The sequence below is a fragment of the Hyaena hyaena genome, unplaced genomic scaffold, assembly GCF_003009895.1.
Source record: "Hyaena hyaena isolate Hyena2069 unplaced genomic scaffold, ASM300989v1 scaffold_402, whole genome shotgun sequence".
Taxonomy (NCBI): domain Eukaryota; kingdom Metazoa; phylum Chordata; class Mammalia; order Carnivora; family Hyaenidae; genus Hyaena; species Hyaena hyaena.
In genome coordinates, this window is record NW_024081034.1 from 336,426 (window position 1) to 348,553 (window position 12,128).

Sequence of the window (12,128 nt, forward strand, 5' to 3'; positions counted from 1 at the left end):
CTACCAAAGCTCACTGCACACAAAAATAATCTGAGCAACCTATATATATTAAAGAAATTGATTGGGTAGCTAACAACTTTCCCACAAAGAAAACTTCCAGGCCCACATGGCCCTATGGATGAATTCCATCACCCATTTTTTAGGAAGACATCATACCAATTCTACCCAAACCCTTCACTCTTCGAGAAAACTGAAGAGAGAGAATCCTTCCCAACTCCTTCTCTGAGGTCAGTATTACTCGGATAATAAAACCAGCCAAGACCATTACCAGAAAGTGAAGGTACTGGCCAATATTCCTCATGGACACAGATGCAAAAGTTCTCGGCAAACTTTTGGCCACAACATACAATCCAGCAATGCCTAAAATAGTAAAACCTCATGAACAAGTGGGCTTTATCTCAGGAGGGTTAAATTCAACATATACTCCTGATTAGAATAACTTCAGCAAACTAGCCATAGCGGGGGATAGGAGCATCCACAGTCTGAGAGAGGGCATCTATCAAAAACTTTCAGTTAACACCATACCTACTTTCTCCAAAAGCCAGGAACAGGCATCTGCTCTGACCACTTCAATTCCACATTGTACTGGAGGTTCAAGCCAGTGCAAAAAGGGAAGAAAAAAAAAGGCACCCATGTTGGGAAGGAGGCAGTAAAACTGTCTTTATTCACAGATAACATATATTATTTATGCAGAAAGTCCTAAGGAATCTACACACAAAATTAGAAATTAAATTTTTAAAAATATACAATTCACAGTAGCATCAAACATATCAAGTACTGAGGGATACGAAGGCCTATTTACCAGAAACTACAAAACAGAGAGGGAAAATACAGATCTGAATCAATGGCGAAATACGCCTTTTTCAACAGGTCAGAAAGCTCAATACTGTTAAGATGTCAACTCTCCACAAATTGATCTACAGATTCAACGTACTCTCATTCTGAATTCCAACAGGGTTTTCTGGGAGGAAATGGCAAGCTAATTCTAAAATCAATCTAGAAATGCAAAAGACCTAGGCCAGCCAAATCAATTTGGAGAAAGGATAACCAAACTGGAAAATGACTTCATAGAACACAAAGTTGAGATGATCTACAGACCTAAATGTAAAACTATAAGGCCCCTAGTAGAAAACATGGGAGAGCATCTTTGAGACCCAGGTTGGCAAAGATTTCCTAGACAGTACACAGAAAACACTAAACATACAAAAATCGATAAACGAGGCTCTATCAAAATTAAGACTGTCTGCTCATCAAGACACCATTAAGAAAATGAAAAGGCAAATCACAGGTTGGGAAAATATTTGTAATGTGAATATCTGACAAAACAGCTTATCAGCAGATCACACAAGCAATCCTCTACGAATCAATAACCCAAAGACAACCCAATTTAAAACGAGCAAAATTTTATCTCTTCATAAAAGCGATACAGATGGTCAATATACACATGCAAAGACAGTCAACATTAGTCATCACAGAGATGCAAATTATAACTGCAATCAAATATTACATATTGACTCCAACAGCTAAACTTTTGAAAACTAACCACAGTAAATACCTCTGAGCCTGTGGAGTAACCAAAACTCTCATGTATTGCTGGAGGAAACATAAACTGGTACATCCACTTTGGAAAAACGTCTCTCAATTTCTTACAGTTAAATATAGACCTACCTTCTCCTTCTGATCCAGCCATACTTATTCTTAGTAGCAAAAACTGGAAAGAACCCAAATGTCCATCAGCAGGAGAATGGATAAATGTATTGTGTTACATTCATACAATAAAGTATTTCTCAACAATAAAAAAAGGAACTACTGATACACTCATCAACATAGATGAATTTCAAAGACGTTATGTTCAGAGAAAGAAGTCAAATAAAAAAATACATCCTGCACACGTCTATTTTTATGAAGTTTAAAAACAGTAAAATTAATCTACGGGGATAGAAATCAGAAAAGTGGTTGCCTGAGGTCCAGGGCAGCAAGGGACAAAGAGGACGGAATGGAAAAAGGCACAAGAGAACTTTCTAGGGTAATGACAATGCATCGTTCTTGACTGGGGTATAATGGACACATTTGCCAAAACTCACCAAAGTGTACACTTAAGATCTGTTCAGCTTACTGTATGTAATAACCATATCTTAAAAAAAAAAAAAAAGATCAGGTTTTAAAAATAGGCAAATCGTCCTTAAATATACGGAAAATCGCCCAACCTTAGTCATTAAACGCAAATTAAGTCTGCCGAGTTTCCATTTTCACCTAGTATATTTGCAAAACTTCCAAAAGCTCTACAATATCGTCTTGTTCATGCATTGCTAGGCTGAGTGCAACATCAAGCAAAACTATATGCACTTAACTTGTGGCTCGGTAATCTACCATTTTACTCTGAAGACAGATACCTCCACAAATACAAAACAACATACGCATAAAGTCACGGAATCAGTATTCGAAATAGCAAAAGATTGGAAACACTCCCCAAGCGTCCCATCGTGGGGAGATGCTACATACAAACAACGGAGCACCATGGATTGATCATGATTTTTAGGATATATTCAGTGGAAAAAAAGTCAAGGTGCCAAAATATGTACGCATCCTGCTACATTTTGTGGATAAAAGAAGGGACGTAAGACTCTACATACCAATTTATCGACGTTTGGAAAAAGAAACACCGAAGATAGGGGCTAACGAATTAAACATGGCTACCAATAGGTGGTGAGTGGAGTCAATTTGAAGGTGCTTAAAGGGATGTAAATGTTATATGGTTTGAACATAAAGTTAAGTCAAAATAAAGGGAGGGAGGGATGGAGGGGGCTAGATGGAGCCTGAAGCAAGCCTAAAAACTTCAGAGGGCTAGCATCGCACTTCGTGTTCACTAGCAGATTACCCACTGTTCACACACAGCTCCTTGGGTTCTTGGGTTTTTACCTGTGAAACTTTTGAGGAGACTGATCTGGAGGAACAGATAGAGTCTTACAGAAGAATCCTGGGGCACCTGGGTGGCTCAGTTGGTTAAGCGTCCAACTTCGGCTCAGGTCATGATCTCACGCTTTGTGGGTTCAAGTCCCGTGTTGGGTTCTGTGCTGACAGCTAGCTCAGAGCTTGGAGCTTGCTTCAGATTCTGTGTCTCCCTCTCTCTCTCTCTGACCTTCTCCTGCTCATGCTGTGTCTCTCTCTCTCTCTCTCGGAAATAAATTTTTAAAAAAAGAAGAATTCTAATGCATAGACTACAAGCCCCGTCGGATTTAGAATGATTTATGGCAGGATAATTTGTAGGCTGATCAAGATTTAAAAGCTACCCAGGTTTGGGGTACCTGGGTGGCTCAGTCCGGACTCTTGTTTCCGGCTCAGGTCATGATGTCTCAGATCCTGAGTTCCAGCCCTGAGCCGGGCTCTGGTGCGGAGCCTGCTTGAGATTCTCTCTCCCCACGCCCCCGCCCCCACCCCCACCCCTTCCCTGCTCAAGTTCTCTGTCTCAAAATAAATTTAAGAACAAAAAACGGACCCAAGTTTTGTATACACGTGTATTTCCCCAATCTTTGGCATCTCTTAGTTTTTCCTTTGTACTGAAATTTTTGATGGATCAGAATTGCAGATTTTTTGAACTCCCCCCACCCATTTTCAGTACCTTAACCCAGAAAATCTTGTTGATCATAGATTTGAGTACTGACTTCCATTTATTAGACATAGAATCCTTTCCATGTGCACACATCTCCAAACTTGCATCCGAATACATTTAATGAAAGATAATGACATTTAAATCACATATATCAAGTTTTCTAAAGATAACATTCCCATCTACTTTCACTCTGCCAAATGTATCATTCTACACAAAGTGGCGAGCTACAGAATGCTTAGCTACAATTAACTACATAAGCCTACAAAATCCGTGTGTTTGCTTTCTCCGTCTTTCTCGCCCCTTACCTTCAACAGGTGTTTTATCTGAGCATTTGGGGAAGCAGGTGTGGTTCCGATTATTACTTTGTGTTAATCCCACCTTTAATCTAATTGAGGTCATCATATACTCACACACATGAATACAATGTAAATACCTGAGGACAGTCCTTACGTTCATCAGGAATCTTTCTGTTGTTCAAATCAAGACATGTATAATCACTTGGGAGCAAACCACATGGCACTGAATGGTTTTACAATCCGGAGAAAACGGACTCTACTTTTTTCTTCCCCAAGTTGGCACACTTAAAAATCATGTTTTGGATATGTTAAATCAGATTCCCACTTTAAAATAGACTGGTAAATGGTAGTCAGACTGAGTTTAGGAGAAAAAAAATGCCCAATCGTTATACCGAAAATATTCTATTTATACATTTTCTTGTCACACAGTCTCGTGAAGTGCCATTATTTGACTTTAGGACTGGAACGACTCAGTAGACACCACTAAGACGTGACAGGACCTTCCCTTTCCTCCATCATTTCCACTTCCTCAAATCCATTGCTTGGATCTTCTCCCTGATAATTCGTCATCCTTTGCAACCACCATGGCAGCATAAATCCACACTTCCTTTCCATTCTGAGAGTGAAAAAATGTAGGAGTATGACGTTGGGAAACTACTCCCAAACGCTTCTTCTGAAGACCAACTCAAACACAAGGCCATACATCCCAGCTTGCCAGGGGAGCCCGATTTATGGCTGCTGCCCTGTCCCCATAAATTGGTAATTGTGCCCCTTTTTGATCTCACAAGCATTCTGGTCTGGACTACAAACGGTCGGCCCAATTACAGGTTATCAGATTTAAAGACATCTTTCTCTTGCTAAATATTCAAAATGAAAAGTTTCGTTCAAGCAGGACTACAGAGTAAGCATTCCATGATTCCTATTTCTCTGCAGTGGGAGGTAGAATGAATAGTGCGCACTTCTCTGGAGTCCGATCACTACCACAGTTGGAACCTCGGGGGAAGTTATATGACCTCTCAGTTTACTTATCTGTAAGATGGGGATACACTAGTACCCAACTCAGAGGGTCACTGTGAGGATTAAAAAGAATACAGAAGTTGCTGGTAGATGATGGGTATCGGTAGGCCACACTAAAAAAAATACCACCCTTGGGGCGCCTGGGTGGCTCAGTCGCTTAAACATCTGCCTCTTGATTTCAGCTCAAGTCACGATCTCACAGTTCGTGAGATCAAATCCTGTGTCGGTGGGGAGCCGATGTCAGCTCTGTCAGTGAGAGGTGTCGGCACGGGGCCTGCCTGGGATTCTCTTTCTCCTTCTCTCTGCCCCTCCCTCGCTCACACGGTCTCAAAATAAACATAAAAAAGATTAAAAAAAATACCATCCTTATTTCCCTGTTCAACTAAAAAAAGGATGTCTTCCTTTCAAAAACCAAACACCACATGGATTACTTCACAGTATATATACATACAAAACTATTACTATGCAAAGCACTCCAGGACAATGGTACAAAATATTTTAAATTGGTGATCTGCTGGTTCACCAAAGACCAATAGAATCTCAAACCTAGGGTTCCTGGAAAGACCAAACTGACAACTCCATCAACCTCCAAATGCAGTCCCTTTTTCTGTCCACGGCAATTAGGTCTTGCTCCACTGAAGGTGCTCAGGCAAACGTCACCATCTTGTGCCGACCCGAAGAAATCCCTTTCATTGTCGTCTTTGCAGGATGGTGTGGTTAATTTTCAAAAGCGCCAGTCTGTCTACCACCACCCGGGCTGGTTTAGCTTTCTTCTCCTTTGCAATCTCCTGTTCTCTTACATGCTGACATTCCATAGCAGGTATCTGGTCTACCTCTCCTCACCGGTTCCTGGGCAATCTTGTCCTCTCTTCTGGTTCTAAGCACCTCCTCAATGAACAGCAGATACACGGTTCCAGTCCAGGCCTCTCCTAATTCCAACTACTTAGATGCCCTACAAGTAGTTCATTGTCTTCTGCCTTTAGAACCACCCTTTGGTGACTTCCTATTCTGCTTAGAAGCACCTCCCCCCCCCCGCCATGCACCTGAAGACATCTAATGGGTCCCGTGGAATTTACTTTTGATCTTCCCAATCCGTGTTCTTCCCACCTCACAACAGCCAAAGTTCAAATCCAAATCATCTCTTCCTTGAATTTCTCTGCTTTGGAGATCTCCCTCCGGCAGCAACGTACAGGATGGAGGGAGTGTGTTAAAGCAGGTAGGAAGACTACAGCAAATTCAGCACTGTTCTTTTAAATCCCATGGACGGTTCCATATTAACTACAGGGTAAAATGTAAACACCTCTCTCGGCGGAGGCAGCTTTCCAACATCTGGGAGCTTTCCTACCCTTTCCAGTTGTCTGTTAGCACGCCTCCCGCTCTTTAGCCCGAAGCCTCTTGGCTCGGGAGGGTGTGAGGATGTAAACGCCACTGAAATGCAGGCCCCAGTATCACCCGCCCTTCTGGTCACCTCTTCTAGGGTTTGCCTGATAGATCACGTGAGTCTCCCATATAGATGGGTGTGTGAAGGGCAGAGGGCGGGGATCACATCTGAGATTCGCGTTTTAGGAGATGCTAAAATTAATACTAAATGAAAATACACACAATAAAGACTTAATGACCAGGTTCTGAGAAGCAGACACACTTAAGTTAAATTCACAGTACTGTGTGATCTTAAACTTCAGTTGAAAATGTGAAGGTTCTGTTCATTTACTACTTTTAAAACCTGAGGTTTTATTTCAAAACGAAGAAGCCAATTTTGGGGTATGTTTTTTGATTTAACATATAAATCGGCAAAGCAAGTCGAACTGCTCTACTGATGGGGTGGGATTTCCTATAGAACTGGTGATGATGAGAGAATATGATTCAGTTCCCACCACCTGGGTCAACGTCTGCTTTTTTTTTTTTTACACCGTTTGTAACTAGCTTCTTTCTCTAAACAATGTGTGTGCGTTATGATACAAACTTGTTTCGTTATTAAGGCATCTGGATAAAGTGTGCTTTCAACGGGATTTACCTATACATAGAGTAGTAACAGGAAAAAAAATTCTACTTCTTCTGAGATCTGAAAAACCTCAAAGGATATTCAGCCGATGAAAAGCAAGCAGTTTACACAAGACTTTATCTAGTTTATACTTCAGAGTTGACCATACATTCTGTTTCTCTCTCCTATGCTCTACCCATTCAAAGACTAAGGATGAAGCTGAACGAGTGTTACTTTTGACACAGAACTTCCGAGTGTGTACGGGTGAAACAACAGTAAGTTACTCTTACACGTCAGACGACCTATATTCATCTCGGCAATAAAGTATCTTGATAAAAACCAGAGAAAATAAGACACCGCGCCAGCAAGATAAACTAGAGCCGTTGGAAGTAGCATTTGGGCATAGCTTCAGCTCTTACCACCTCTGCTTCCGGACAGTGGCTTGCAACTTTTATTTACAGAAATGTTTGCCTTGAGTTACTTCAAAAATATTAGTGGTTATACATCCTAAGCAGCACTTAGGCAAGCACTCTTGCTCCTTAACTAAAATAGATTTGTAATTACTTCCTTCTGAAATTATAAATAAGAGATGACTGCTGCTGGTAGATATTCAATATTTACTAAATTTACTAATTAAATAAAATATCTCCATGCTTCCAAGCCTTTGAATTGTTTCCAGGAGGACAACGTACTCCAAAACTAGCTGAACAAGAATACCTGATTAATGCAATCAGCACGGCATTTGCCCGGATAGGATTATGAATTCTCTTTAGTCATAAATAGAACTTCATTTACAGCACTCCCTATGCTTTCTCACTAAAGCCTCCTGGAAAAATCTGATAAAATAAGAGTATGTGCCAAATGCGAGGTCCCATTACGATAGAACGGGATACTGTTATCGCGAATTAGAAGTGCCCGCTTGATGGTAACCCAGCTTGCCATGTTTTTACCAGTGATGTGGTGTCACAGGCTCTCTCCTGGTCCCAATCACGTCATGCGAGCAGGAAAGCAGGAAATTTCAAAACTGCCTACCATTACAAAATAAGTCTCAATTTATTTGCATTCTAAAATAGAGCCCTTATCTGAATCTTTTTTTCCATATAAAACTCTACTTGGTGATGTACAAGATATGCCAAGCCCAAGTGACATTCCCTGTAAAATCTGATGTTCAAGCACTATTTGTCGTCTACTATTACGCTGTGTTTCAGCTGCAAGTGTTTATTGGTCTGGCACTGCAGTAATTTGCAACTTAACAATAAACCAGTCTGACATTTCAGGTCTTGAAGATACATACCATATATATTTCTTTAAAAATAATCATACTTTTGTAAGCAATACTTTACAGTAGACACCTCAAAAATCTACCATAGATGTGAAACTTAAAATGAGAAAAATTTAAGTTCTAAATCTTTATACATATATATCCAGATTTCTATATATATTATATATACATACATAAGTATATATAAAATATATATAATCAGATTTGAAAAATGAACAGAAACTGGGCACTGTACATAAAGTCCTTTTAAAACTCAAACAATAGAAAACTCTTTAAACATTAAACAATTTTAATAAAAGTTTCTGTACAATGCTAAGCAGTTTTATTTACACATAGAAAATGTAATAGGAGTAGTGTTCGAAATTACAGAACTCCTTAAAATTTCAATGGCAGGTACATCTGGAAAAAATAACAGCATTCCATTCACAAATATTTTCAAGCAATAAATATGTATTTATAAATAGTGTAAATTTACATCAAGATTAGAAACAAAAATCACAAATCTGAAGTTTATTCCTTAGTCTATGTGCAATCCATTATCTTTGTGACTTGGCTGTTACATTTTTAAACATTTTTATTTTAGGAACCAAAAGTGTAATAACCGTCATGGTCTCAAAACAAGACAGAAAAACATAAAAGCAGTAAAAAAGTTCTTACCTAATCTTTCACATTAAAAAAAAGACCAAAGAAAGACTTAAAATTGCTAACTACCTTACAAAGAAATGACCAGCTAGGCTAGTATTTTTTTTCCAAGGAAAATTCTGAAGGGGAAAAGATAGATGAAAACCAATTCATCAGCCCAGAAATAGAGAAATATAAAAGAGGTGGTTTTCAAGTCAGTAGTCTGTATGATTCTGCCAGTTTCGTCAGATATATACAAAACATGGAATTTATTATTTTCTCTGAAGTACAGCTGATCAGCTTCGGGAGAGTCCTGGAGTCGGAGCGGTGCTCTCCCCTGTCCAGTTGGGTGACACTCCGCACTGGGAAGGTTGCATAGACACAGTTATCAGCCAGCAGCCTTATGAGATAGCTACAAAAACCAGTGGTGCAGAACTGAGTTACTTCCTGAACAGCAGAAAAGGTCTCATTTAATGTCCATGAAACAATATCAAGATGAGGAGGATGGTAATGGAGGAGCCTGAAAATAAACGGCATGTTACTTTGGTATACACACGGCGTTCCCTAGCCCAAGGCTGTGACATCTGCCTCTGAAGGGAGGGGAAGTAACGATTCCCCGGAGAGCTTAAGGGCCTGCCAACACCATGTCAAAGAATAACAACCTCCCTTACCGGCTCCCACCTGGGCAACTGTCCTAAGGGTCTGAGATCATTTCTCTACTCGGTGCAACCACACTTTTCTGTACTTCGCCAATTACTCAACGCCTCTTAGGAGGCTGACCTGTTTTTAGACTGCTTCCAAAAAAAAAAAAAAAAAAAAGGCTTGTGGGAAATGATTTCACAAATCAATTATAATTTCATCAGTGACTTGCCTCAGAACCTATCTCAACGAGATAATATATCTTGCTTAACTTAATTCCAGGTCATTTTCTTCTTCTTCAAGCAATCTTGAAGACCATTTGAGTGAAAACAGGAGCTACATTTCAATAATTCAGTTTCTGATCACATACGTAAGAGAAAAGTACTGGAGGAAGTCAACAATTCATAAATTATATCTGTGTTTCTATTCATGAAACCATTGATGTGCTAGAGTAAAAAGCTTCCCCCTAAGCATCTGCTCTTTAAAATTAAAAACTGTGTAAAACCTGTAAGTGTACTTGAATTTCATAAGGTTATGTAACATACCAGGAAGTTAAGCTCCATCAGATATTCCCATGAGGTTAATAATATTTCTGGTAACGACAAAACTTTAAATAAATATAATTAGCTCTAAAAGCCAAAGTCTATTTATTTAAGACCACACTTACGGTTCCATTTTGTGGACACTAATCACCTATGTACACATTTTATCAACTGAAATCAAATGACATAAAGGTGAAGACAGTGTTCCGAAAGCACAGGAAGATTTTTAAATGTCATTACTGTGACATTATTTAGCCTTGGACTCACCCAGGAAGAATAGGGAAAACGAAATACGCCAAGTTCATAGGAATAAACACTTGGAAGGGAAGGAGGGGGACGACAGGACTACTTCCTCATGCGATATCTAACAGGCAAAAGGGAAATTTAAATATTTCATTACCTCCCACGCGTCAGGTCGCAGAGCGCACATTGCTGCTTCCCTATCCAGCTAAGTACGTACTCACATGTTCATTTCACTTACTAATGTAAACTGGTCATAGACTTGCATCAGGTCCTCCATTTTATACTGTTCTAGCACCACAAAATTTTCCAGGTTTCCGCTTGTTTTGCGTGCACAGTCTTGGCAATGCACTATGTAGGTCTTTCGAGAATTGCTCTCATTAGTGACAAAAAGCAGATCAAAAACTTCCACCTATTTTATGCAAGAGAAAAAGCATTCAAAGGAGATCTTGGTATTTATTTATTGTACTGTTTGATAGAATTATAGAATTGTACTGTTTTGCTATAATTATAGAATTCTACTTCACATGGAACTGTGGACAGTGATCTCTGGTTAAGAGTAGGTACCAAGGGGCGCCTGGGTGGCTCAGTCGGTTAAGCGTCTGACTTCGGCTCAGGTCATGATCTCACGGTTTGACAGCTCAGAGCCTGGAGCCCGCTTCGGATTCTGTGTCTCCCTCTCTCTCTGCCCCTCCCCTGCTCGCTCGCTCCCCTCCTCTCTCAAAAATAAATAAAACATTAGGAAAAATTAAAAAGAAAAAAAATGAGTAGTAACTAAGACAAACAAAGCTATGTCTGAGAATCTTTAATAGACCCGGGTTTATTCGGCACCAAACCCGAAGACACGGGCAGTAATGCATATTAAGGGAGTGACCTAAGGGAATGACACGCTCATTACAACCACTGGCAAAAGCCTAATTTAAAAGCTGATCAAGGTCAGCCTGTTTTTGTTTTAAACCCAAAACAGTGGCACACAACCAGAAGAGAGTGGTTGTTATTTTCCATTTACTTGTCTGTACTCATCACAGACATGTGATCTGTGTGGTCCTTCTCCCACAGACATGAGCTCCTCAGACGAAGACTACGCTTTACTCACTTTTGTGCCTCTAGAACAAACCACAGTGCTTAGACAAACCTCAGAACCTAACTGTTGAATCAATATAATCTGATTATCTTACAGATGAGGAAACTGAAGAGTAAGTGATAGTAAGTGTTCAGCTATAAGCCTCATGTGACGGAAAAGGAGTACAAGCAAAACGCGTACTCATGAGTATGACGTGGTTTTAGAAATAGTACTTCTGCCGTTTACAGAAAGACGGATGAACTGCTTGCTAAGGTTCGGGGCGGATAAGAAAGAAAACTTAGGGTTCTATAGAAGTCATCCTCAAATTCTGAAAAGCTTATACACTCATTTTTTTTTGAGGTATAACACACCTAACTAGAACCTATCTAATCTCCCAAAGACTACCCTTTTTCTCCCCCCACCAAAGAAAGAGAGCACACGTGAGCGAGTGGGAGAGAAGCAGAGGGAGAGGAAGACAGAGACTCTTAAGCAGGCTCCACGCCCAGCACAGAGTCTGATGTGGGGCTCGAACTCATGACTCTGAGATCATGACCTGATCCGAAGTCAAGAGTTGGATGCTTCACTGAACCACCCAGGCACCCATGATCTCCCAAAGATTTAACTTTAGCCAGGTTATACATTAGAATAGCCGATGGATTCAATCATTTCAAATAAATGTCAGTGTCAGAATACAGAATTTCAAGGTCTGAAATGGATCATTAATATCCTTGGCTTTGGCATACCCTCGAATTTATTCAATGACAGAATACTTTCATGACCTCATGTCTTCTTTGAACAGTGTGTTAATTAAAATCTCAATATTCACCATTTTACCAT

General features: G+C 39.9%; 1 protein-coding gene across 5 annotated transcripts in view; it reads right to left on the reverse strand.

Moving 5' to 3' along the window:
- Positions 1-8,101: 8,101 nt before the first annotated feature.
- KDM6A (lysine demethylase 6A) overlaps positions 8,102-12,128 on the reverse strand; it is a 209,666-nt gene continuing 205,639 nt past the window's right edge. For all 5 annotated transcript variants that reach the window (XM_039251920.1, XM_039251921.1, XM_039251922.1 and 2 more), the window contains 2 exons: positions 10,470-10,640; positions 8,102-9,327 (listed from right to left, as the gene is read on the reverse strand). In XM_039251920.1, the coding sequence (XP_039107851.1) occupies positions 9,298-9,327; positions 10,470-10,640 (201 nt within the window). In that variant the 3' untranslated portion in view covers positions 8,102-9,297. The remainder of the gene's footprint in view (positions 9,328-10,469; positions 10,641-12,128) is intronic.